The sequence below is a fragment of the Sceloporus occidentalis genome, unplaced genomic scaffold, assembly GCF_023333645.1.
Source record: "Sceloporus occidentalis isolate IW3139 unplaced genomic scaffold, rSceOcc1.0.p SCAF_384, whole genome shotgun sequence".
Taxonomy (NCBI): domain Eukaryota; kingdom Metazoa; phylum Chordata; class Lepidosauria; order Squamata; family Phrynosomatidae; genus Sceloporus; species Sceloporus occidentalis.
In genome coordinates, this window is record NW_028317364.1 from 350,673 (window position 1) to 372,693 (window position 22,021).

At 50.8% G+C, this 22,021-nt stretch overlaps 4 protein-coding genes across 5 annotated transcripts; 2 read left to right on the forward strand and 2 right to left on the reverse strand.

Annotated features, from left to right (window-relative positions):
- The first annotated feature begins 1,581 nt into the window (after positions 1 to 1,581).
- LOC149273347 (E3 ubiquitin-protein ligase RNF183-like) lies at positions 1,582 to 2,136 on the forward strand. The gene has a single exon (XM_089506436.1). It carries the CDS (start codon positions 1,582 to 1,584, stop codon positions 2,134 to 2,136), a length of 555 nt encoding a protein of 184 aa, XP_089362562.1.
- A 1,242-nt stretch (positions 2,137 to 3,378) lies between these two features.
- On the reverse strand, positions 3,379 to 9,449 carry LOC149273348 (U4/U6 small nuclear ribonucleoprotein Prp4-like). The gene is made up of 13 exons (XM_089506413.1): positions 9,290 to 9,449; positions 8,574 to 8,760; positions 8,269 to 8,356; positions 8,002 to 8,081; positions 7,522 to 7,615; positions 7,063 to 7,157; positions 6,883 to 6,941; positions 6,547 to 6,670; positions 5,216 to 5,305; positions 5,007 to 5,129; positions 4,804 to 4,911; positions 4,340 to 4,458; positions 3,379 to 3,572 (listed from the first exon to the last, which is right to left on the reverse strand). The coding sequence occupies exons 1-13, from the start codon at positions 9,447 to 9,449 to the stop codon at positions 3,379 to 3,381; spliced, it is 1,521 nt and encodes a 506-aa protein (XP_089362539.1).
- Positions 9,450 to 10,712: 1,263 nt separating this feature from the next.
- On the forward strand, positions 10,713 to 11,085 carry LOC149273349 (anaphase-promoting complex subunit CDC26-like). Of its 2 annotated transcripts, none has more exons than XM_089506415.1 (2): positions 10,713 to 10,793; positions 10,903 to 11,085. In XM_089506415.1, exons 1-2 carry the CDS (start codon positions 10,713 to 10,715, stop codon positions 11,083 to 11,085), a joined length of 264 nt encoding a protein of 87 aa, XP_089362541.1. The 2 variants fall into 2 exon arrangements, with proteins under 2 accessions (XP_089362541.1, XP_089362542.1); XM_089506416.1 differs by having other exon boundaries at positions 10,912 to 11,085.
- A 2,122-nt stretch (positions 11,086 to 13,207) lies between these two features.
- LOC149273350 (high affinity copper uptake protein 1-like) lies at positions 13,208 to 14,323 on the reverse strand. Its single transcript, XM_089506414.1, has 4 exons — positions 14,186 to 14,323; positions 14,020 to 14,092; positions 13,505 to 13,673; positions 13,208 to 13,409 (listed from the first exon to the last, which is right to left on the reverse strand). The coding sequence occupies exons 1-4, from the start codon at positions 14,321 to 14,323 to the stop codon at positions 13,208 to 13,210; spliced, it is 582 nt and encodes a 193-aa protein (XP_089362540.1).
- Between the last annotated feature and the right edge of the window lie 7,698 nt (positions 14,324 to 22,021).

Sequence of the window (22,021 nt, forward strand, 5' to 3'; positions counted from 1 at the left end):
GGTCATGTTGTATGGGTCGGTGGGGGGTTAAGGTCATGTTGTATAGGTCGGTGGGGGGTTAAGGTCATGTTGTATAGGTTGGTGGTGGGTTAAGGTCATGTTGTATGGGTTGGTGGGGGGTTAAGGTCTTGGTGTATAGGTTGGTGGGGGGTTAAGGTCTTGGTGTATAGGTTGGTGGGGGGTTAAGGTCTTGGTGTATAGGTCGGTGGGGGGTTAAGGTCATGTTGTATGGGTCGGTGGGGGGTTAAGGTCTTGGTGTATAGGTTGGTGGGGGGTTAAGGTCATGTTGTATGGGTTGGTGGGGGGTTAAGGTCATGTTGTATGGGTTGGTGGGGGGTTAAGGTCATGTTGTATGGGTTGGTGGGGGGTTAAGGTCATGTTGTATGGGTTGGTGGTGGGTTAAGGTCATGTTGTATGGGTCGGTGGGGGGTTAAGGTCATGTTGTATGGGTCGGTGGGGGGTTAAGGTCATGTTGTATGGGTCGGTGGGGGGTTAAGGTCATGTTGTATGGGTCGGTGGGGGGTTAAGGTCATGTTGTATGGGTCGGTGGGGGGTTAAGGTCATGTTGTATGGGTCGGTGGGGGGTTAAGGTCATGTTGTATGGGTCGGTGGGGGGTTAAGGTCATGTTGTATGGGTCGGTGGGGGGTTAAGGTCATGTTGTATGGGTCGGTGGGGGGTTAAGGTCATGTTGTATGGGTCGGTGGGGGGTTAAGGTCATGTTGTATGGGTCGGTGGGGGGTTAAGGTCATGTTGTATGGGTCGGTGGTGGGTTAAGGTCATGTTGTATGGGTCGGTGGGGGGTTAAGGTCATGTTGTATGGGTCGGTGGGGGGTTAAGGTCATGTTGTATGGGTCGGTGGGGGGTTAAGGTCATGTTGTATGGGTCGGTGGGGGGTTAAGGTCATGTTGTATGGGTCGGTGGGGGGTTAAGGTCATGTTGTATGGGTCGGTGGGGGGTTAAGGTCATGTTGTATGGGTCGGTGGGGGGTTAAGGTCATGTTGTATGGGTCGGTGGGGGGTTAAGGTCATGTTGTATGGGTCGGTGGGGGGTTAAGGTCATGTTGTATGGGTCGGTGGGGGGTTACGGTCATGTTGTATGGGTCGGTGGGGGGTTAAGGTCATGTTGTATGGGTCGGTGGGGGGTTAAGGTCATGTTGTATGGGTCGGTGGGGGGTTAAGGTCATGTTGTATGGGTCGGTGGGGGGTTAAGGTCATGTTGTATGGGTCGGTGGGGGGTTAAGGTCATGTTGTATGGGTCGGTGGTGGGTTAAGGTCATGTTGTATGGGTCGGTGGGGGGTTACGGTCATGTTGTATGGGTCGGTGGGGGGTTACGGTCATGTTGTATGGGTCGGTGGGGGGTTACGGTCATGTTGTATGGGTCGGTGGGGGGTTACGGTCATGTTGTATAGGTTGGTGGGGGGTTAAGGTCTTACTGCATTGGGTCTGAGAATAAATGATTATAATATTTCATTAATAAGAGAATATTTGGATAAAGTTGTGAGGTGTTGCAACTTTTAAAATTAACTTTTACTGAACCTTTTTTTGCAGCTGAGGACATTGATCAATTCTAGAAGGAAACCATGGCTGATGGGGCAAAACTGGATCCCGAATATGAATGTCCCGTCTGCTGGAATCCATATAATAACACCTTCCGAACCCCCAAGCTCTTGGAGTGCCGCCATTCATTCTGTATGGAGTGCCTGGCACGGATCAGCATCGCGACGCAGGTCAATAACCGTCTGCAGTGTCCTCTCTGCCGTCACACAACAAGCCTCCGCCTGAACCGGCTGATCACGGACCTTCCGACCAACACGCACATCCTCAGCCAGATGAAGCTGCCCCCACAGCAGCAAGGACGCCATCTTTGCGTGAAGGACACTCGGAGGCTGAACGTGTTTACGCGTCCGCCATCTGTCTACACGCTTGCGGTGGAATCGAGATCCATGGCTGGGACCCAACTCACTCAACCCCAGACCCCTCTCCCCACCATCCCCAGCGATGACTCTTTCCGGCACTGTTTGCGGAACCCGCAGTTCCGCATGTTTGCCTATCTCATGATGACCATGCTGGTGGTCAGCTTGCTCCTCATATTTTCCATCTTCTGGACTCGTAAGTTCTTCTGGGGTCCTGGGTGACCACTGTGAGCAGAACACGGCTGTAGATCGGAAAGGACCGGCTTGGCAATGATTGGCCGCCAAGCAGGGGCAGCGGATGCTGGTTCGTACCGCACGGATTTCCAAAGACAGCTGAACCTGCGCGACCCTCTTGTTACCCCCTCAGATAAGTGAGATACTCTTTACAGCTGGCTATAACATTTCAGATAATTTGGGGTAAATATAAACGAGCAGCACCTAAAAAAACAACGGAGCAACTAAAACGGCTTCTGCGAGCAGCCGCTTGGACCTAAAGCCATTTGGCTTCAAAGTTGGAGATTGCAGCGTTCTCTTAAATTGTAAATAATCCGCCAACCTGGGGAAGCGGTAACAGCTTTGGTGCAAAGCTGAGGTTTAATTATTGTGTACTTTTTATGAGGGATTTAAAACTTTTTTTTTCTACACATATGGCTTCTTAAGCAATAAATTTGGCCGGGGAGCTTACATTCTTTGTGCAGTTAAGTCATCCAATACTTTTTAATACTGGTTTCATAGTTCAGTTACAGGCAAAGCGGCCTTTTTCAGCTGATCAGACAGTTCTTAGCGGGATAACGGGATCCGCCGACCTGTAGATGTGGCTTTTGACCAGTCCACGGTCAGGACAAGAAGTCAAAGAATAAAAAAAGTGACTAAATTATATCATTCGTGGCTGGAGGATGAAGAAGCAGCGACCCTGGAAGCAGCCTCTGCGAAAGCGCTGGCGTCCGGGGGCAGCAATGTTAAAAAGTCGAGTTAGAAATTGATTGTCGGGTTTGTCTTTCATGACGCGTCGGGGGTCTGATGGGGTTTGGAGGACTACAGGTTTAGCTCGCCTCCTCCCGAGTTCTTGGTAAGTGTGCGGCCGACGAGCCGAGGGTCCCGAGTCCAAAGACATGATGGTGAACACGACCTTGTAACAGCTCAGAGAAGCGATACGGCACAAAATCATTTTAACCAGAAACGAAAAGCAGGCTCTGCTTCAAATAAAAATGGAATCCAACTTCTTTTACGAAAAATAATTTTTAATGAGGCCAAACAACAAAACCTATGTATAAAAACAGACTTGGCAGAAGGCAGAAGGCGATCCGGCTCGCTGCCCCTGCCTCCCCCGCCCCCCCCCCCCCGCAGGGAACGCGGGTAAATCTCACGTATGGTTTTTTTTTAGGGTCCATTAAGGGTTTAGGTGAATCTCGCTGTCCTAATTCCTTCCGTTGAACATTAAGGACGGAGCCTTTCGAGGGGTTCTTATTCTGCCATCCAGAGCTTGAAAGTCCTGTCGTACGAGCATGTGGCTATGAGTTCGCCGTCCGATGAAATGTCCAGCCCCATCACTTTGCCTTCGTGGCCCGCCAACGTCTTTAAAGGAGACCACAGCGGATGCGTCCACACTTTAGCGGCGTTGTCGTAAGCTCCGGTCAGCAGGTAGTTTCCATTGGTGGCTGCGCAGGATCAGACAGGCAATCAAATACAAAGTATCTCCTATCTAATAAACCTCAAACAGCTAAAGATCCCCGAGCCAGGCCAATAAGATCGACCATCACCGCTCCACGGCTGTAACCGGGGCTCTTTCCTACGCTTTCTTCCAGGGTGACGCTAAACACAGGTCTGGGGGGTTTATTTACGAATAAAAAAGTCAACTCTAACAACGTATTCTTAAAAACAAGACTGCGCCTCATAAAAAAGGACCCTGCGCCAGATCCCGGCACGAACTCGGCTCCAGTAACACCCGGCTGCGTGTCTGTCTACAACTGGGAGCGCGGCCCTCGGAGACGCACCGGGGAGCCCCCAGGGGCAGAGGAGAGCTGGGTTTTCAAGGTCCAGGAATTGGAAACGCTAACCCTTCACTCCTGCTTCAGTTTGCTAGCATTTCACAGAACAACAACTTTTAGTTTCTTTCGAAGCCAAAGTCCGATCTCTTGGCTGCCTGTCGGGTGTTCGACTCCTACAGATAACGAGTTGGCAGATATACCGGGTTTTCTGAAAATTAAATCACTGTGGGCTTTTATCAGAGAATATAAAGTTGATTTAATACTATTTTTTTTTTTTTTCTTATAAATCCCAAGCAGGCTCTAAATATATACATAAAAAAGGGTCCAAAAACAGTTTTGTCTGCAGAACAAGGTATTAAAAACCAGTTACTGGGGGCACACGGGGGTCTCAGACCCAGAGCTGTCCGCAGTTTGTTTTTAATTAAATTGGCACTCACGCTGGAACTTGACGGAGCTGACCAGGTTCTGGTGAGCCGCGATGGTGTATATACAGCGACGCTGACGTAGATCCCAAACCTTACATGTATTGTCACCGCTGCCTGTAGCCACGTGGTACCTGGGACAGGAGACACATCCAAAAGGGCTTTGAGAATCTAAACCCTGATAATATATCGTATCTCTGCCCCCTTTGCTCCGTAGAAGTTACGTTTTGTGCATTTATTAACCCTCCGAGCCCCAGATGTATTCTGAAACTGTAAGTTGATCAAATATTTAGATCTGCTGGCACCCTGAGCCATGTCGTTATCTAATAATAAAGGATACAGTGGACCGATTGTGTTTGTATTTCCCCAAAATACCCACCAACACCTTTATTGGGTTTCATTTCCAAACCACCCCAGTGCCTCAAAAGCCCCCTGCTCTCCCCTCTCCGCTGGGTGACACGGAGCCTTTGTTTTCTTACCCGTTGGGCGAGAAGCTGACTCCATAGATCTCCTTCAGATGACCTTCGAGAAACATTATGCAGCGGCCAGTCCGTAGGTCCCATATTCTGCCAAAGGCATCCAAGCCCCTGCATCCGGGAGAAGGGAACTTATAATTAAGGCCCCAAATAAAATGTCATGCATGTTGGAGTCTCCCCCAAGAAAACCTGTTATGGGCTCTTACCCGGTACCGGCAAGCGACCCGTCCACGTGGAAGGCAATGTCATACACCCCTTTGCTGTGTCCCTCCTGATGTAGAATCTCCTCTTGGGCTTCCAGGTCCCAGAGTCTCCAGGATCGGTCATAACTAAAAATAAAAGTGACCTCTCACTAGAACGCACAAGGGGAACAAGGGCTGCTGACGCCGGTCACCGTCCGGTGCGAAGCTCTTACCACGTGGTTCCCAGGAAGCGGCCGGACGGGTGCCACGTGACTCTTGCTACCCTCATGGAGTGGCCTTCTATATCTGCCACCGGCTCATCGCTGCGGGAAGACAAGGGACATTGTGAACAAGGGCGAGACTCCCAAGAAGCTGAGTCACGGCCGCCGGAGCTTTACGTAATTTATACGGAACCCCCGACAGACTAATGCATAATGTTACCCCGACAGACTAATACATAATGTTACCCCGACAGACTAATACATAATGTTACCCCGACAGACTAATACATAATGTTACCCCGACAGACTAATACTAGAGCAGAAAGCAGGAGATACGATACGGAAAAAGAGTAACGCACGGACCCCACTGTGCCCAGACAGGACGAGAAAACGCGGGAACTCAATACATTTCATAAACTGATCAAAATAGATTTTGGGAGGATGGTTTAAAGGACACTGAGCGCGCCCCGCAGGGTAACACAAAAAATTACGTAAAGAAATCATTTTTGGGTGCGCTCAGCCCACGCACACCGGGAGCCTTTAGTGTAAATGTAGGGATTTCACAGGAATATTTTCCCCGACGCTTGTTGGCGCAGCGATTAGGGAGAGGGCTTCTTGGCACATGCCATCATGATAGGATGAGCCAGGCCTCCAACTCCTGACCTGAGTTTGCTACCAATGCCCCTCTCTGCTGGGAGGTCGCTCTTTGTAACCTCTAACAGTGACTTTTTGTTTTTTGGACCCGCACAGCACCAGATGTCTTGCTGTTATTGCATGCGGCTCACTGAAGTGACTGATGCGGCCCAGGGGAGCGAGGTATCTTCATGCTGCGGTGGGTATCATTCACCAGGGCAACCTCCCCGATTCTAAAGCCTCTGGATAATTACCCCCCCCGGGACAAAGATTTGCCACTTAATTAGCGGAGGAAAGAGTAATAGTTATCCAACAGCCTCGTCAGGTTCTTTATTTAGAAATGCGGTTTATTCAATTGCACGGTTTGATCTTCAGGAAGGTTTGGTAAAGAGACCCCCCCCCCACGTAACGTTACACACCACCACGTAAAAGCCATCGGCCCCGTCTAGTCGCCCGTTTCTCCTGCTGTAAAGACTCAAACCTGAATCAGTCGTCGGTCTCGTCTTAGATTCAGGAGCTGTATGTCTATCCCGTGCATGTTTAATCCCCTCACTGTATTACCCTCTACCACTTCTCCTGGGAAGTTGTTCCACCCTCAGCAAATAAAAGAGAAATTACTCTTAAGGGTTGAACTTGATGGACTTAGGTCTTTTTTCAACCTTATGAACTATGTACTCCCTCACGAAGGCATACAGTAACAAGACACTCACCTTTCCAGGTTCCACAGCTTCACCGAGCCATCAGCTGCACAGGAGACCAGATTCACGTCTTTCTCATCAATGGAGATGGTGGACTTTGGGTGGAACACGATGGCTCCCACATTTGTATTGTGTCCTGGACAGAAACACGGATAATGATGTGAGTGTGACCCGTGTTATCGCCTCATCGCTTTCTACAAAGTGTTACATACGAGCTTTGGGGGAACCCCTTCGACCTCCAACTATCAGACTGGCATCGGGGTAAACAAACCCCTGTATTTAATGAAACCAGCCAAGGCTCATAAAGGGGAGTCCTTATTATTAATCGATAATCGGATCAAACTTTACCTCTCAGGGTCCGGATGGGGTTACAGTCGGGCACCGACCACAATTTACAGAGTCCACTCCTGAGAAAGCAAACGATACAGGTGAGTCCCGGGGAATTCACCAAGTTACAAGCCCCATGCACCCCACAACCAGCCATACTCACTCACCAGCCATACTCACTCACCAGCCATACTCACTCACCAGCCAGCTGTGGCCAAAAGCTTGGAATTGGGACTCAAATGGCAGAACGAGAGCGGGCGATCATCTCCAATTTGGCTGCAGAAATTATTCAAGGACTGGATGGAAAACCAAAAGCATGCGGTTACAATTCGTTACACCGAACGGCATAACAGTCTGAATACGGGCCACGCGCTTCCCAAATCATAAAATCAGCGCCTATAACCAGAAATGTAAAATCACGGGTGGCCTTTAACTAATAAAATACCTTCCTGCAGCCATCGCTCAGATCACAGGATCTCCTAAAGAGCATTTAGTGATTTAAATCAAAGGACTCCCCATTATTATTATTATTATTAGTCACAGAATATCCGCTCTCAAAGCTCTCCAACGAGACGCCGGCATCCCTGAATAAACGCGCTAAACCGAGTGTGCGTCCCAAAGCTGAGAAGCGAGACCCCGCTCGGATCGGCGGTCACTCACCCCCAGCGACTTGTGAAGGTCCTGTAACTGGGACGTCCTGGTGGATTCTGGGATGTGTCGAAATTCTCGCGCAGCCTCCAGACGTTTCAAAGCCCTGCAACATGGATCTACAGTCAGAGTCTTGCAGGCCGCGTGTTCCATCAGCCATCACCTCGTATTTGACAATTTGGAGCTAAAGCTTAACATTTTTCTAGTGTTTCTCCTTAATGTCACAACCGCTAATAATAAGACGAATGTCCCAATAAAAAGGGATTTTTAAAACTGTTGTTTTTTTGGGTGAATTGAACTGTAACCCTTAATTATTGGTGCTCAAACCCCCTGGCAGTGCTGGCCTCAGGTGGACAAAGGAGGCTCAGTCAATGTCACAAGCTCTGCTGAAGAGCCCCTCAGAGCGGACGCAGACATGCACCGGGGGTCTCCAGGCCTGACCCAGGACGGGCCAGGTGAAAGCAATTAACCGCCAGCGTTTCTGATACGTACCGCGGGAGGGAGTAGTGTGCGATCCAGAGCCGGGCTGCTTTCAGTGAATTCGAACCTTCGTGGTACCAGGTCTGCTGATACTAAAATAAAACAGGTTTGCATGACTGCAAGGACAAGAATTTGGGGCCACATCAGGGCCACGGTTATTGCGTCCATGAAAACCCTAGAAGCGATGAAAGGACAACCCAAAGAGAGAACGTCTGCTGCACGAGACACAAACCCACGGAACGGGACCCCGGGCTGGATCCCCACACAGCAGATCCCTACCTCGTCGCTCGGTTTCTTGCTCTTCTCTTCATCTTTCTTTGTCTTTTTTAAGGCGTCTGTCCCCACAACAGACAGAACGTTTCTCAGCCTGGACACAGAAGATTTCAACGTCACGATGCAGGAATCAGCCGGCACAATAAAGGCAGAAATAACGCGCAGATCGCAGGGGTCCGCGTTTATTATTATTATTAGAGAGCCGCAGCCAGCGATAAACGTCTAAATAATATTCCCGAAGCCGGGCCCCGGCGGTTTTGCTCCCCGATTTTGTGACGCCCTGACTTATTAAAGCGATGTGGCGCACTTACCTCTCTCTCCTTTCAGCAGGCCCCTCCCCAAAGAGCGTGATTGGCTCCCCGAGGGCTCTTAGACACGCCTTCACCTCCGAGTCGTCGGTGGACACATTTATCTGTCGCGCTCGCTTTCTGCGCTCAAACTCCGCGAGCACCTCCGCCTGCCGCTCGCTGATATGATCCTCGAGATCAAACGACTCCCCTGGATTATACAAAAGACAATCAGGGGTTAAAACGCCGAAATCACACCCAAAACAATGAATTAGCCAGAAAGCGTTTACCGGTTGTTTAGGATCAGAATAAACGGCGATTCCGCTCAAGGGTTTGGGTTTCTTTCACTAATAAAGGGAACATTTCACTAAATCCAACGCTGGAACTTAATCGCTGATTCTTCTGACTTTCATTAGAACTCAGAGGTCATCGTCAGTCATCTCGGCTCACGGGGCGGAAAAAAGAGGGGAATTCCTCTGGTTCTGGAACCCCTAAAGCTACAATTTTTAATGTTTGCTTTAAATAAGTCAGTCCGGGGATTCCTCTGTACCGACAGAATAATGAATGAGCTGAGCCGCCTGTTTTTACATGTAGTGGAACCAGATCTGTCCCTTTAAATAATGAACGACCCATAAAACACTCCCGGCCAGACAATAACGCAGGGTGGGCCGGAGACCACCGGAGAGGCTACGCCATAGAGGATCCATCGCAACCCCGTTCCCTCCACCTCCGGGACTCACCGCTGCTCACGTTAATGTTCCCGGCCTCGATTCCGGCCTTCACCGCCGTCCTCCCCATCGGGGTCTCGCCCTTCGCTAGACGCTCCTTTTCTTTGTCTGCTAAGCTGCCGTAAAAGATACGGGATCTCTTCACGGCGGGGGCTCCTTCATCGTCCGACATCTTTAGATCTGTGAAAATAAACCGTCGCCTTTAAAGACAGAATGACGTAAAAATCACCGGATACAGTAACGAGATGGCCAATAATCATTTTGAGGTCCTAGAAAAGAGGGGCATCAGGGGAGGAGAAAGGGGCATGAAGAGAGGAGAGAAGGGCATTAGGAGAGGCGATAGGAGCGTTGGGGGGGGTGAAGGACTGTCCAAACTACACGGTGACACTTGGCAAGTATCGTGCATTACGCAGGCCTGGCATAGGGGGTATGTAGGAAGGCAGCAGGCTGGGGTTGCTATACAGCCCTCTGCTTCAGGATGCTGACTGAGCGGACTGGGAGTAGGAATGCCCCTGTGCACAGGATCAGCCCCCGTATTTCACCCAGGGGTAGTTACAGGTCGGTGTTCCCCCCAGCAGGGTATTAGTGCCCTCGCTACTCACGGTGCCCAGGTCTCCGCTCTCACAGGAAGCCGCCTGCTCGCTCGCTGAGAAACTTCCGGGTCACTGGGCCGCAGTGCATGCCGGGAAGAACCAGAGCGCCGGAAACTGCGCTGCACGACGGGAGATCTGCCTGTGTGTGGCGGGGTGACAGGGGCAGGTATGTGGGGTAAACAGGGTCTGAGAGTAAACGGGCATTGCGCTGGGAACAATAACGGGGTATTACTGGGGTAACTGCAGTGAGGAGGGGCAGGTTATATGTCACTGGGGGGTAACTGCAGTGAGGAGGGGCAGGTTATATGTCACTGGGGGGTAACTGCAGCGAGAAGGGGCAGGTTGTATGTCACCGGGGGGGGTAACGGCAGTGAGAAGGGGCAGATTGTCACCGAGGGGGTAACGGCAGTGAGAAGGGGCAGATTGTCACTGGGGGGTAACTGCAGTGAGAAGGGGCAGGTTGTATGTCACTGGGGGGTAACTGCAGTGAGAAGGGGCAGGTTGTATGTCACTGGGGGGTAACTGCAGTGAGAAGGGGCAGGTTGTATGTCACGGGGGTGGGCAAATTATGCATTATTGGGGTCAGTTGCAGAGAGATGGGGCAGCTCGTGTAATACTGCAGGGTAATTGTGCATTTTCGGGGGCAGTTGCGTTGAGATGGGGTAGGTGTTCTAGTTATGCTTAGAGTAAATATCTCCTTTGCGCGGTTACATTACCACTGACTCCAGGGCAGACTGGGGGTCGCCCGTGGGGGTCCCTGGGCAGGTTACTTAGCGCTTGGGGGGGGTAATTGTGCTGCTCCCAGTATTGAGGCTGATTTAACCCTTTATGTCCTTTGCAGGATGCTGCGCAGGAAGCCCACGCGTCTGGAGCTGAAACTGGACGACATTGAAGAGTTTGAGAGTATAAAGAAGGACCTGGAGGTATTTACCCCGGCAGCGGGGCAGAATTATTCAACAACATATTTTTAAATGAAAAGGTAAAATGTCGCACCCGTCATGGCTTCCCTCTCATGGTGTTTTAACCCCGCAGGGGCGGAAGAAGCAGCAGCAGCAGCGTGAAGAGGTCGATTTATCCGCCACGGAGCCGGAAGCCGCTGTCTCTCTCAGCACGGACCCCAAGAGTCGGGAACAGACCGTTCACGAGCGCATCGGATACAAACCGCAGCCCAAACCCAACAGCCACGCCACCCAGTTCGGGAACTTTGAGTTTTAATACGACGAACTACGCAGCGATTGGGGGACATGGCAAGGGTGCCGAGTGCTTCGGGAGACGCGGAGACCGCTCAGAAACCAACTTCTATTACACCGCATATGGAGGCTTTTTTGTGGGAACCCTTGCCATTTTTGGCCATGCCAGAGTGATTTTTTTTTTTTTTTTTATACTGAATACTTGATTAAGCCCCGTGCCCTGGAAACGGCTTACTCTACAAGAACTGAACTATAAGAGGAGGATGAGGAGCGGCTTTGGTGTTTCCTAATATTTTTGGAACAAGGTCTGTATCTAAAGAATCCGAGGTGTTGCTTCCGGATGAGCCGACGACCCGTGGGGGGAACCTCGCCCCGAAAGCCTTTTATCATCGCTTTCTGTGTGACGTTACACGGGGCAGCAAGGCGGCTCGCTGGATCCCGCTAACCTCAGCCGGTTTTGGGCCGTAGAGCTCCTCGGCTAGAAGGGAATTTTTATGAATATCTTTGGAGTCTAAATAAACTGAAATAAATTGTAAACGAAGTGAAATAAGATGCAGATCTGCGCTGTGTTTAGGTTACGTGCGTAAAACACGGCCCTTGCTGGAACGTCCCAAAAATAACCCATTCTTTAATGATACTAAATAGTAAAGATCGTTGCAGGGGGAGATTGCTCGTGCCCCCCCCCCCCCAACCATTAAAGCCACCATGGATTATGTGCCGTATAGTAAGGGTCAGAAGGCTTGTTTGCGTATAATCTGTGTTATGATGTCATTAACGCACTGCAGGTTTTGTGACATTTGCAGATGACTCAGACCTCAGATATAATAATCCCGATTAGACAGCAGACTGGCGGGGCTCCTACCCTCGGGGGCCGCAGCCGGGACGGGCATGAACCGCTCTGGTTACTAACTGGCAATTACGTAGTTTCTCCAATTCGATTAAAGGTGGCTGGTTTTCGGAGGACGGGGTCATACGTGTCTCGGGGGCTTTCCTGTCCCGTAGCATTATCTGTGCCGTAATATAACGAACATGCAGACTTACACGCACGCTGTCGTTACCATGCCGATAATTATTACAAACGCCGAGTGCTGCTATATTATTTTATTAAAAAGGTTTGATTTTTTTTTTTCCCTCTGTTTTTATGATGAAATAAGACGTCATAAAATCTTCACATTTTACGTAAAATACATGAAGAACCATCAAAAAAAATTGGAAAACAAAACTTCATTCTATAGATTCCTGCTTTCTATTATTCATAATTATGGTTACATTCTAGGATTCTAAATCGCGGTACCGTGATCACAGCACCTGGATGCTCGCCGAACGCGCCGGCTGCTCCATTAAAGGTTCCTTAATAAGATAAATTACTGACCGTTTGCGTGCCGTGGAGGCACTGAAGTATCTGCTCCGCCGCTGGCACACAAAGGGTTCTATAATACTGAAATACCCATTCAAAATTACCTAAGAGCAGATCAACGTTTGCTCCGATTTACTGGTTTCAAAATCTTTTTTTTTTTTTTTTCTCTAGAAACTCAAATCATTCAGAGTCTTGCTTTCAGGAGTCTTCACGATAATTTTAACTATTTGGGAGGATCCAGGAGAGAGGCTGGGAAGAAATCTACAGCGTGAAGCCACCAGACAGCAGATTAAACAGTGTTTCTCTAGAGCGACTGCTTCTAGATGCTTCATGGTATGGATTTTGTTACCACTAAAGTCTACAGAGCGTTACCCAGAATGCAGCAGGAGCACCGCACTCACAGCACTCGCTCTGCCTCGTGAGGGCCGTTGGTTCAGCGACGTGGCTTTAAAGAGAGGACGAGAGCGCGACGCTCTGATGAGAGAACGGCGGCGGCTGCAGATGTGCTCCTCGCAGGAATGGCGCATGTGATAAGGCCCGCTGACTTTGAGGGGGTAGGAGGCAAATCATGGTGTTTACCCCTCCAGGGGCACTCCAGAAACCCTAAAGGGATGACGAGAGTCTATTCTAGATCTGGTGGCAAAACAGAAGGCACTGGAGGTTTTGGTGATTACTCAGCGCCTCCTGCGGAGACCCCTAACCAAAACTATCTAATCCGTGTCTTGGGGACGTGATACGGCAGAACATGAAGGGTTAAGGCGGCCCTCCCTCCCGCTCTCGAATTTGGTGATTAATGGCAGTGTTCGGTAATGTCCACGACCACCGCCTTCCTCCAGCTGAAGAGGAAGTAGCCGGTGCCGGCTCCAGCTGCCACCGCGATGCACAGGTACGCGTTGTAAGACATGAAGACCAACATCAGGAAGTAGCTGACCACCACCTGGATGATGTGAAGGAAGGTCTGCATCACGTGGGGGATACTCAGCATCTGCTGCCTGCGCGGGAGAAAAAGACACGCCAAGTCAAAGCCCCGAAAAGACAGGAGGCTCGCCGGGAAAAGAGACCCCTGATCCGCGTCACCGGCCCTTACCCGACGGTCTTGTGAGTCTCCATCAGGGTGGTCCCGTTGGGCCCCGGCACCGGCATGGAATTGTAGCGAATGCTGACTTGCGACTTCCGTAGTAAAGCTTCACGAGCAATTTTCAGTCCTTCGTATAACACGGCGAGCAAGAAGACGGCCACGAACGCCCCGGCCATTTCTGAGAGTGCGAGAGGGGGTTAAACGTCACGAGGGAGGGACCCCCGGGGGCATTTAAATCACATTTAGTGACAAAAATATAAAAAGTAATCTGCAAAGCGTAGCTCTGACTTCTGAGATAAAAAGGATGTGAGGGGCAGTTAGGGCAAACTGGGCACAGGGAACAAACCATGCGGGGTTCATTAAATAACGCAAACAGTGATTTACAATTGGAATTTAACCCCTTGACAGCTTCGGTAATCTGGGCGCCGCAGCTCTATATGTTCTATACCTTGCCCTGGCTTATAGATATTTGCCCCGTGTGCATCTATTACAGGGCCAGTGAAATGCGCCGGTGGCATACTCACCTCCCGCCGAGTTAATCACCAGCCCAGAGAACAGCAGCTCCACGTTGGAGTAACCAAAGTAAAACGACATGGGCTGAGGAGAGAGAAGTCAGCGGTCACAAACCTGGTACGCTGAGGGTGATGGGAGTTGTACCCTGATAACAGCTGGGCTTAGGTTGTCACTCACCATCATATGCATTCCGCCGCCGCCACCACCACCACCGCCACCGCCGTGGTCGTGTCCTCCCGTAGTTGGATGATGGTGACCGGCGTGTGGGTCGGACGTAGAACCCACGGCTCCCATGGTGTGGTGACCGTGATCCATCTCCGAGGTCAAGAAAACGGAATATTCCTTTTAAAACCAAAAAGAAAAGAATTATTACTACATTTAATAATCCGTCCAAACAATCGAGCAGATCGCACCCCGACACGATGGAACGCGGGCAGCCGCCCTGCATACGGACACGGTAGCTGCTAACTGTCCCGTCTCAGTCGCCCTCTGTCTCTTTAAACCTCTCCCCGCCGGGCGCCTGGCACACTTCACCTTCTATCCAGGAAGATAAACGTAATTACGGGGTTCGCAGCCAAATCTAACAAAGCGATTAGGGAAGAAAGACGCAGGAAAAGGTCTCGGATCGCCCGGAGCCGCCGTTAGACAGCTGATCCGTCGCAGAGCGGTAACCGTGACGATGAGGGGAATTATACAAGAACACGGAAAAAGGAAACATTCGCTTTTTTCATGTATATCGTATAAATGATTTTAATTTATTTTAAGTTACGCCAAAAGCACCATTTTTAATAAGATTTTTACCAACTGGTGAGAAAACAAAAATATCTTTTTAACCAAACATTCTTATATATATATATATTCTATATCTAAAGTCTCGCGGGAACGGCCGGCGTGGCCCGAGGGCCGGCTATCTTTCGGGATCTTTGCTGATTGTTTTATAACGGCTGCGGAACGATCCGGACTCCTGAGAACATCGTAAATCCTGCAGCCGGGAAATCCACAGGAGATTTCACAGCATTTGCATTACTTTAACCCTAAAAAGAAAAGCTACACATTGCACCATATGGATCAAAGGTAAACGTGGTAAAGCGCCGCACCCAGGTGCTATCGCATGGAAAGTTTTACTTTACTGAGAGGGAACAGCCTTCCAGCAGAGGTGGTAGACGGTAATACAGTGCGGGGATTAAACACGCATGGGATAGACATACGGCTCCTGAATCCAAGACGAGACCAACGACTGATTAAGGTTTGAGTCTTTTTAAAACTGGCGACTAGACGGGGCCGCCGGGGGCCGACCTGCTGGCAGAATCTGTTGTTTTAAACCACACTCTGCTTTCCGTGCCCCAAAAGGCGGGCGGGAGATCCGCGGTCGCTTTAGAAATAACAGAACGGCTACCAAAGAATCACTTTTTGTGGATTTGGTGATTTGCGGATTTACAGGGAATCAGCGGGAGGGCCGGCAGCCCGATAACCGGCCCTTATAAAGAACAGGACGGACTCCCGCCGCGGGTAACTCCGGCTCGCCCGCTTTAATCGCCCCGTTTCCTGCTCGGCGCGAGGTCACAATCACAGGAACGGGAAAAATATAAAAAAAAAAATCAAACAATTAGGTTTTTATTTATTTCATAAAACAATGGCTTTCCTTCAAACAGCGGGCGTGCCGATGCAACTCCCATCACTCTCATCCGATATTCTGAGAATCCGAGGAGATTGTGAAAACCAGCGCTGCGATTCCCGAACTCCGACGCGTATCCAGCGGTTACCGGCGTATTGAGTAACAATGGAAATAATAGTTTTAAGGGCGTTACGTCTTCCTCTTGGGCACAAGTACCTGGCAGTGCTGCGACAAAGCCAAACAAGCAGAGAGGTGCAAGCAATCCGGCAGACACCACGTTTCCTGGAGGTCACAGAAGTCCCCCTCTGGATAGATTATAATATATATATATATATATATATATATATATCACACACACGCGTTCACATCTACCCCTCTTTATGTCCGTAATTAACCTAATTAAGGGTTATTTCCAGACGGGCCGCTCGCCCCGCTCTTCTGTCATCGCTGCTAATCTGTGTTAATTACTATTTTAAGGCTCGGACGTCGCCGGCCGGGTTGACGCCTTTAGGTAATCGCAGGTACACCCGTTATTGCGAAGCATGCGCGGCCGCCGTGCCAGCTCCCTATCTCTGGGCGGCGGATCTCCGAATAACTAGCCGGGTCGGGTTTCATCCGCCATAAACCTTAATCCATGTAAATCGGCGGATATTTGCCCCCCGGGCTCCGAGCCGCAGCCCCCCCACCCCCCAACACGTTACTGAAAGCGGAGGATCGGACGCCTCTCTTCCTCGAGGGTTTAAGACGCGAGAAGCTCGGATTTGGTCGCTGCGGACGGCGCCGTCTGTAACAGCCGCACTGAGTTTAAAGCAGACTACAGCTGGATTCGCCTCTATGGAGAGAAGTTAAACAGATGAAGCTACGGTTTAGGGCCCCCGTTGGTCTAAGGGCCCCCGTGTGTGAGGGGGGGTACCGGTTCCTCTTACATTTATATCTCGGATCAGAAGTTTAATGTTTCTTACTTTAAGTTCCGTTAATTTAAGACGGGCCCTGCTTTAATTTTCTCACTTACGGCCCCTTAAATCTTGGAGCCACCCCTGTCCGCCCTCCACAGGATCCGCAGGTTAGATGCCCACCCCAGAGGTACCAGCGGGGGTAAGAGCTGCTATCTTTAAATACCCGGGAATTAAACACTAAATGGCTGTAATGAAGAACACAGAGAGGCAGCCAGGGGGTTAAATATGGCCCTTGTTTAACTAAAGGAACCGGGTGCCAATATTTACCCCCCCCCACACAAAAAACTGTTACTAAACACACAATGGGCACTGTGATTCCTTGGCTGCAGAGCTTACATTCTAGTTACGCTGGAAACTGTGCACGGCAGAGCAAACTCTTGGATAATTGCACCATGGGGTGAAAATACAACTTTTACGAGCAAAGCGCATTCGAGAGAATCTTTTATAAAACGCAGAAACAACAAGGGATGTTGATACAAAGCTCCAGCTCTCAGCGGAGGTGGCACAGCAAGGCAGATACTTCACATTTACAGAAGGATTTGTATAAAACAGAAGAATACAAAATGAACACGTGGAAGATAAAGGTCCTGCTCTGCAGAGCTTACAATCTATTAGCACATATCACACGCAATCAGTGCTTAGAATGTTACACGTATGTACCGGCAGGTGCCACACGCAGACCTTACCAGAGCCGGGTCCCGAGCGACGACTGTCACCGCCGACTAAACTCTGCCTACTTCAGGGACATTTAAAGGGCCGCCCAGTGACGGAGCGGCATGGAGAGCGCATCATGTGACCTCCCCGCGGCTTCTCATTTATCCAATTTCCTCCTGGGCCCCTGCACTGCCCACCCCCCAACCCATTAACTCCTTCACTCCCACAGAACACAAAATCAAGAAACCCACAACCTGCCGGCAGATCGGCCCCCGAGGGCCCATCTACTCCGCCGCTTCTCCTGCTGTAGATTCAGGAGCCGTATGTCTATCCCATGCATGTTTAATACCCGCACCGTATTACCCTTTACCACCTCTGCTAGGAGGCTGCTCCACTTATCCACCACGTCTCCTTTTGGATGCTGTCCCTGTAGAGGCTGGACGTGTTTACAGAGGCCCTTATCAGAACATACCAAAGCATTACGCCAAATCCAGAGATCCGTCGCCCAGCAGGGTTAATACATTATAGCAATTTAACAAAAATAAACACAAAAACATTTCTGAGCCGCAACAAAAGTATCCGTCCGGAAACATCGAAAACATCCCGAACCTCCTTAAAATACAACCAGAAATCTGCATTTATTTATTTTTATGATTCGACACTTTGTAGGGTTTTAAGCAGCACATGGTGGGCTAATTGCCCCCCCCCGGAAATCTCCCCATAATGGGCATCAGGAACCCCACCCATCAGGGGGTTTCACCCCAACGCACCCCCCCCCCACTGCGCATCTCCGACTCAAACCCTTTACAATGAAAGAAAAAGCTAAACAATCCAGGGGGCTCCAAACCGCGGCAGGACTACAACTCCCATGATGCCTTTTAACTAGGCGGCTGGCAGAGGAGCTTGGGAGATGAAGTCCTGCCACAGTCTGGAGCCCCCTTTAATCCGGATGCCTCCATGGGGGGATATAGGGGGCAGCGAGTCCGTATGGAACTCCCAGTACCGGGCGCAGTGTGGACCCGCGGGTGATGGGCCGGGCGCAGTGTGGCCCCCCCGGGTAGGTGGAAGGTCGCGTTTTACAGCCTTGGTAAATCCAATGGGATTTATGGCCCTCGTACGGCCCTCAGAACACCGAGTCTCCCAGCGAAACGCTTACTAAGCCAGTCTCTTATCTACCTGTCACGTGACTGAGTGGCCCCGGGGCCGGCGCTGCGGAGAGCCCTCGTTTATTATCTCAATAAAAAGATTCAATGATCAAAGGTTCCCGATTCACGCCGACGCTTCCTCCGGGGCAGACGTGTTTGGGGATCGTGATGGAATCCGTGCGAGAGATCCCGTACCCCCTCTGCCCGGCGTCCGCGCGTTCTATGATCAAAGTCTCCATCAGTTGCACAACCGCTAACCCCCTGCTGTGTAATCGTTAACCCACGCTGCAGTACTATACCTCCCGAGTGTCCCTGTCTTAGCTTGGCCAGTCCCTGCACCCCCCCCCCAAATCCCAACGGCCCGATACTCGGTATAATTTCCTGATCTATCCAAAAAAATCAGGAGGAATTCAGAGTATTTTTCACACCCTCTGTGACCTGAAGGGTTAACCCCGCGCAGGAAAGTTCGGATAAATAAATACACGCCACTTCAGGCTCCTTTTCACATAACAGACATTGTTCTGCTCGGCCCGGACTTGGCGCTGCTTCTCGGTATCTGGGTTAGGAGTTGTTTGAACGCAGCGAGATGGAGAGGACGCCCGCGGTCAGTGTCTGGGGGGCCGGGGGGGGGCGGTCCCGACATTCTGGAGGTGACTGGAAGCCATCTTACATCACAGATCCATGTTTAGGCATACCTGCCAAGTGACCCTCCTTAGTTTTGCCAGTCCCTCTCCCAAACCTCTAGTGCCCCCCCATGCCCCTCTTTCCCCACCCGTGGCTCTCCCACCGATACCAGGCTTAACCCGAGGGCTTTATTCACTATACGCAGTGTTGGTGGAATTAACCCGCGCCGTTCCAGATTAAATAAACAGATCATTTTAGTTCATTACATAAAAAAAGGAGGAAAAAACTCAAAGCAAAGAGTCACCCCCCCCAACCTGGCTGGGGTACAAAAGGGGCCGTTGGGGGCCGATGACACGCAAACAGAGCTGATAACCAGGACACGATGTCCCCCTCACAGCTTCTATTTACTCACCTGTGCGGGGCAAATACTCACGCTGCCCCGTAGCCATACCTGGGGGCTTTATAAAGGAGTGGCCCCTGGGGCAGCAGGGCCTGATTGGGTCGGAGTCACACAGGGGTGGGGGTGGTAGAGACCCCTGGAGTTGTAGGGCCACACGTGAACACAGCTCCCCTAACCCTCGCTGCAGTAACCCCCTTTACAGAACGACTCCCATCACTCACAGGCCGCAGTGTAAACGTGTGTAAAAAGCCACTCTCGTATCTAGTTTGAAAGGGGGTCTTATCACCATAGCAACCAATGAAACATTACTGCTGGCAGGACCAAGGCATTGGTTGCTATGGTGATTTCCACAAAAATCACTTTTTTTTACTCAACTATACAGTGAAAAAACTGGAAATTTAATAAAAAGAAATCAATGAATGACGCGGAAAAAAAGGAGCAGAGAGATGTCGGACGCGCCCCCCCCCCCCCGGAAATAAAATAAATAAATAACGGCTGCTCCGAAAGTTCAAAACCATAAAAAGTTATTTGTTCGCATTTTTCAAAGTGAAGGAAACAGCTCGTCGCGGTCTGTACATCGCCCCGCGATACCGAGTCCGCTCCTCTGCAGACACGCCCCGAATACTACGCACAGATCGGCCCCCGGCGGCCCCCGGATACTCGCCCGTTTCTCCTGCTGTAACGACTCAAACCTTAATCAGTCGTTGGTCTCGTCTTAGATTCAGGAGCCGTATGTCTATCCCATGCATGTTTAATCCCCTCACTGTATTACCCTCTACCACCTCTGCTGGGAGGTTGTTCCACTGATCTACCGCTCAATAAACTAAAACTTCCTTCCATCTCGGACCCTCTAGTGTTTTGCTCTCTCGGTGTAACTTTTCTCCTCCTTTTAAATAAAATTTCCCTCCCTTCCTTTATGAATTTAAATGTCTCTTCTCTCCCTTCTGCCCCCCCTCGCTCTACTCTCAGCCGAGCCGGACACACTGAGACCCCTCTGTCTCTTTTCTCCGTGTTAGTTGCCCTCTTCTGCGCTCTCTCCGGAGCGTCAGCTCCATGGCGGCACCAGAACCGGATTGTCTCCACGGGCTCCGCGTTGCGCAATAAGCAGACGCCTTGCGGTTACTAAATCGGGATTTCTTAATCTGAATCAGACTTTCGGTTCCTTAAACATAACGAGCGGAATAATAATTATAACGCAATAAGATATTACCCGAGAGCCAATAAACTCCTCCGACTCTCTTACTTTACTGAGCGGTGAAACATGAGCTACAGAATAGACTTCCTGTTAGCGGAGAAAGGATAATATTAACCAATCAGATCCTTAGGAGCCGCTGGTTGCCCTTTAGGGGGTAACCATGAGACGCTTTGCTTTAAGGGGCCCGTACAGAACTCAAGGGGTTAATACTGCCACACCAACTACTTTGGAGCACTCACTGGCCCCGGCGGACATGCGCCACGCGGAGTACGATGACAGGACGCCGGCTTTACAGCCCCAGCCTGACCCGCAGCAGCCAGATCCCCGTCTAAGGCATCACCCTACAGAAGAAATCACCCCCTTGTACAACGCCACAGAATACGATGGCGCTATATAAATGATACATAATATCGCGGGGTAATAGTCACTCCAGTGAAACATGCCGGTGCTGGAGGGGCCGGGGTAGGAGGCTATGAGGGGTAGAGTTAGAGGGGGTCGACGGGGAGCAGTGATTTGGGGTAAAGTGCACGAGGAGGGGCAAGTATCCCAGTTACAGAGCCGGCAGGTCAGCAGAGGATGAGAGGAATGGGTTGCCAGGGTGACAGGGCAAATAGTAAATAACCTGGGGGGTAGTAAAAGGGACAGTGACGGGGGGGGGGGGGGGGAGTTGTTTGAAGGGACACCGAGTGGGGGGGTTATAGGAACAGTGACTGAAGGGGGGGTTATAGGGACAGTGACTGAAGGGGGGGTTATAGGGACAGTGACTGAAGGTGGGGTTATAGGGACAGTGACTGAAGGGGGGGTTATAGGGACAGTGACTGAAGGGGGGGTTATAGGGACAGTGACTGAAGGGGGGGTTATAGGGACAGTGACTGAAGGGGGGGTTATAGGGACAGTGACTGAAGGGGGGGTAGTTTGAAGGGACACCGAGTAGGGGAACCGGTTGCAGCCGCACGGACTGTCGCCGGGGGTGATATGAAGGTGAGATGATGTAACTCGAACAAAGAGAGGAGCGCTGCATGGGGCACATACCGAGCAGGCGGGGGTCACCCCACAGTGGCCCCTCCCAGCAGGTAATGCGCAGAGTAAGTGGCGTGGCCCTTACCTGGCTCCTGTGGCCCCTCTCCGGTCACCGTTCAGTGAGTGACCCAGCCGCACTGCCACTTACAAACACATCCGCCGAACACGCCCCGCCTACCTTACTCCTCTGGGCGGGACTAGCGAGCTCATTGAATGAAAACCCGGCGCCTCCGCCTTCCATCCAGGCACTGACCAATTAGCACCCAGAGGCGGGCCAGTCTCCCTCTGATTGACCGGTACTAGTAACCGCAGCGAGGCGTGACACGCAGGAAATTGGGCTTTTGCTGCGTTCCAGGAGCAGACAGCGCCACGTTGTGGCTGTCTAACAGCGACATAACGACTTT